General features: G+C 43.3%; 1 protein-coding gene across 1 annotated transcript in view; it reads left to right on the top strand.

Annotated features, from left to right (window-relative positions):
• The window catches only part of LOC143293044 (chitinase-3-like protein 1), a 37,770-nt gene that overhangs the window by 5,797 nt on the left and 26,973 nt on the right, over nucleotides 1-5,000 (top strand). Inside the window, exons 5-6 of the mRNA XM_076603878.1 lie at nucleotides 1,867-1,991; nucleotides 4,860-4,956. Coding sequence (XP_076459993.1) covers nucleotides 1,867-1,991; nucleotides 4,860-4,956 — 222 coding nt within the window. The remainder of the gene's footprint in view (nucleotides 1-1,866; nucleotides 1,992-4,859; nucleotides 4,957-5,000) is intronic.

Here is a 5,000-nt window from a genome sequence, read left to right on the forward strand (position 1 = left end):
AAACAACAACAACAACAAAAAACAACAACAAACCGCCCCCCCCCAAAAAAAAAAACCAAAAAAAAACACCCCAAAAACCAAAACAAACAACAACAAAAAAACACAAACAAAAAAAACAAAAAACAAACAACAACAAAGAAGATATAGTCAATGTTTTACTCATCTACTTACAAGTCATTCCTTCACTGCGAATTGTTTTTGAGAAAATGTTGAATATGAGGAAGGGAAAGACATATTATTCCATGTTTCACCCTACTGCTGCATTTGGTACCTTTATCACTTCAAATTAACTTTAAGTAACTTTCTGAATATCTTCTTTCTTCCCATCTGCTACCTGTATCATTGTTGCACAACAAATTGATTTTTTCCTCCCCATATTTATTTATTATTATTATTATTTTTTTTAATTTAATTTATTTATTTTTTACTAAGAATGTGAAAATGAAATGTGTCAACCATTAATATGCTACAAAATATCCATAGGTTCTGACAGTATAAGGCCCATTGGAAACAGTGTGTTGTAATTTTGCAGTCTATATGTCATTGCAGAGTAATTGAATCACATTCGTATGTAAGTGCATCGATTATCAAGTATGTCTCTCCAGTATGTCCCCTCCTCTTTTCCCACGTATATATGTATTCGCATCCACCCCACCCCCTTTTTCCCCACCCCTATATGTATGTTCATTGTTGAAAAAAAACAACCCAGGCTGTTGAATGTGATTGTGATTGCTCACTATGTACTTGTACTGAATAAAACAAGTAAAAAAAACAACAACAAAAAACAAAAACAAAAACAAACAAACAAACAACAACAACAACAAAAAACAACCCAACTTTGCTGAATATCAAGAGCACTGCCCACATTCGGGAAGCAAACGAAGATGTTGTGTCAGGGAAAACTTTCTTCCATTACAGAAAGCAAAGGCGTTTCTGCAGGTATTCGTGTACACAAACATGTTGCACACGTTGACACGTGCGCGCTGATGTGTGTATTGGTGGAAAGAAGGGAATACCCTCGAAAGACTATCATGCTATCATACCCATTCATGATGTTAACGCAACGAGGTTATCTTCATCGCATGTCTGCTTCGTGTTGTATTGAGATTCACTTGCGTAAAGGACAATACTCCACAAACACACAAACAGACCAACTCAATTCAAAACCCTAACATTATCATCATCACATACTCCGAACACTACGTTCAGGAAGAAAATGTCCAGTAATTGGACGTCAGAAACACAATGTCAATCAAATAGAGTACTATGCTTCCTGAAGCCAGAGACGCGCGTGCACACACAGACACACACACAGACACACATAAACACACGCGCAAGCAAACAAACAAAGAAAAGAAATTTTTTTTTTTTGCCTTGCAGAGGAAGGTTCTTTTCTTTCCAGATGGATACATTTCACAATTAATTTGGTACAATACATCATTGTGATACACTCATGCAAGGTTTTCTTTAAAGTAGAAACATCAAAGGAGTAACGTTAAAATAAATAAATAAATAAATACATAAATACGTAGACAGATAGATAAACAGAGGAATATACACACATAAACACATACACATATACACACATATATATGCACATATGCACACACATACATACGGATACACACATTTACACACATGCATGCAGATACACATACATGTATTTATACATTACACATACACCTCTATAAACACATACATATACACACATACATATATAAAATAATTAACTGCAAGCATTAGTATTGACATCATAAAAGCGAAGAATCACATTCTCTTGCATGTCTGTTCAAAAAACTGAACACATTTTCAATTCCATTGAAGACTGAGGGCAGAGTACAGGAAGAAAAGAAAACCTCATTGCAGCTGCTGAGAGAAGGGTTCGACCGTGAGGCCGCCCGGACCGGGAGAGAGCGGCTGCTGCTGACTGCCGCCTTGGTTGGGGACATCGTCCTCGCCCGTCAGTACTACCAGATCCCTCAGATCGCAAGGTGAATGGATGAATGAATGAATGAATGAATGAATACAATACAATACAATACAATACAATACAATAAAATACAATGCATCTTTATTTACCCGTTTGGAAATTAATTGTGCATCCACTCACCCAACACAATATCTCAGCCCATATACAAGTCCAGTGAATGAATGAATGAATGAATGAATGAATGAATGAATGAATGAAGGAAGGAGGGAAGGGGTCAGTGAAGGAAAAAGTGAATGAGTGAATGGATGGATGGATGAATGGATGGGTAGATGGATGAATGGATGAACCGATGGATGGCTGACCGACCGAATGAATGAGTGAACAAAGGAATGAATGAATGACGAAATAGTTTTTCTTAGTGTTTGATAGATTAACCATACAAGCGCTTTTCTCAGTCCTCGAAAACACATTAAAAAAGAGGGAAAAGGAATAGTGAACAAATAAGAGAAAGTTAGAAAGGAAAATTATATATCAAAGATGAAGAGAAAGAGAGAGAGAGAGACAGACATAGAAAGACAGAGATAGAGAGAGACAGAGAAACACAGACAGAGACAGAGAGATAGAGACAGACAGAGAAAGACAGACAGAGAGACAGACATACAGATAGACAGAGAGACAGAGACGGGGTCAGACAGACAGACATGGGATCGTTCCCATCTTATCTATCCCCATCTCCCCCACCCATATATATATATGTGTGTGTGTGTGTGTGTGTGTGTGTGTGTGTGTGTGTGTGTGTGTGTGTGTGTGTGTGTGTGTGTGTGTGTGTGTGTGTGTGTGTGTGTGTGTGTGTGTGTGTGTAGGCATCCTTCAGTCTCGGAAGACTATGGAGTTGCGCTCTAGGTGTTTATTCTGGTGCAGCGTCGGGTGTCGCTGGCCAGTCCGACACGGGAATGACAGTCCCTGTGGCAGAGGGCACAGATGAAGTCTGACGCTGGTCTGTCTGCCTCGGCTGCTTTCTTCTCATTCTCTTTCCCTCGTGCTGCTGAGCGAGTGTCTCTTCGAACTTGGAAAGACCTTTCTGCACAGTCTGTCTCCAGGCTGACCGTTCGAGGGCTGTTGCTTCCCAGTTGTTCTGGTCGATGTTCAAGGCTTTTAGGTCCCTCTTGCACACGTCTTTGAATCGCAGCTGTGGTCTGCCTGTGGGACGTTTTCCCTGCACAAGTTCTCCGTAGAGGAGGTCTTTAGGGATCCGTCCGTCGTCCATGCACACGACATGGCTGAGCCAGCGCATACGTCTCTGTTTCAGCAGCGTGTACATGCTGGTGCATCCAGCTCTTTCCAAGACAGTGTTGTTTGGGACCTTGTCCTGCCAGGTGATGTTCAGAATGCGCCGGAGGCCACGCATGCGAAGAGCATTGAGCTTTCGCTCTTGTCGGGCACACAAAGTCCAGGACTCGCTGCCATACAGGAGGGTGTTCACGACGCAGGCTCTGTAGATCTGGATCTTTGTGTGCTCAGTCAGCTTGCTGTTGTTCCATGCTTTCTTTGTCAGTCTGGTCATGGTGGTAGCTGCCTTGCCGATGCGCCTGTTGAGCTCTGCGTCAAGTGAGAGGGTGTCTGAGATAGTTGAGCCCAGATAAACGAAGTCATGGACGACATCCAGTTCATGGTCATTGATGCTGATGGCTGGGGGAGAGTCAACATCTTGTCCCATGACATGTGTTTTCTTCAAGCTGATGGTAAGCCCGAAGTCTTGGCAGGCATCGCTGAAGCAAGTCCTGAGCTGCTGTAGGTCCTCGGCTGAGTGGGCGGTTACTGCTGTGTCGTCTGCAAAGAGGAAGTCACGCAGGCACCTCAGCTGGACTTTAGTCTTGGCTCTTAGTCTGGAGAGGTTGAAGAGCTTTCCATCTGTCCTGGTTCGGAGGTAGATACCTTCAGCTGCAGGACCAAATGCGTGTTTCAGCATCACAGCAAAGAAGATTCCAAACAGGGTGGGAGCCAGGACGCAGCCCTGTTTCACTCCACTCCGTATGTTGAAGGCAGCTGATGTTGAGTCGTCAAAGACGACGGTGCCTTTCATGTCTTCGTGGAAGGATCTGATGATGCTGAGAAGTTTGGGTGGACATCCGATCTTGGGAAGGATCTTGAAGAGGCCATCCCTACTGACCAGATCGAAAGCCTTTGTGAGGTCTGTGAAGGCAACGAAGAGTGGCTGCCTTTGCTCCCTACATTTCTCCTGAAGTTGTTTGAGGGAGAAGATCATGTCTATAGTGGATCTGTTGGCACGGAAACCGCACTGCGATTCAGGGTAGACTTGCTCTGCAAGTACTTGGAGCCTCTTCAGTACTACTCGTGCAAAGACTTTCCCAATGATGCTGAGGAGGGATATGCCGCGATAATTATTGCAATCGCTTCTGTCACCTTTGTTTTTGTACAGTGTGACAACGTTAGCATCCCTCATGTCTTGTGGTACTTCGCCTTCACTCCAAATATATATATCACTGGTTGCCTGGTGATAATGCACCCGAATAGGAAACGGGTGTCCAATGGTTCGAGTTCCATGTAGCTCCTCGCCCCCTTCACTAGACCTTGAGTGTCAGTCTGGGAGCTAGTCATTCGGATGAAACAATATAGAAACCGAAGTTCCGTGTGCAGAATGGACTTATACTCATGAAAAAAAAAAACAACAACAAAAAACAACCCACGGCAACAAAAGGATCGTCCATGGCAGAATTCTGTAGAAAAGTCCACCCTGATATCCAAGCAAAGACACTTGCAGAGAGAAACAACAAAAAGTGGTGTAGCACTGTGTTTGACACGCTCTTCAAAACAAAACAAAACAAAAAAATAAATAAAATAACGACAATGAAAAGCGACAACGGTGATGACAGTGATGACCGTGACAATGTCAGTGCTGTGTGTTCAGGTTGTTGGACCACATCCACCTGATGGCCTATGACTTCTACGGACCTTGGGACCCGTCTCATGGCGCCAGACACCACTCGGCCCTCTACCCCGATGTGGTAAGCTTTACCAGTGCCTGGGGATGGGTGGGATGGGGTGGATG

The sequence above is a fragment of the Babylonia areolata genome, chromosome 1 (genome assembly GCF_041734735.1).
Source record: "Babylonia areolata isolate BAREFJ2019XMU chromosome 1, ASM4173473v1, whole genome shotgun sequence".
NCBI lineage: Eukaryota > Metazoa > Mollusca > Gastropoda > Neogastropoda > Buccinidae > Babylonia > Babylonia areolata.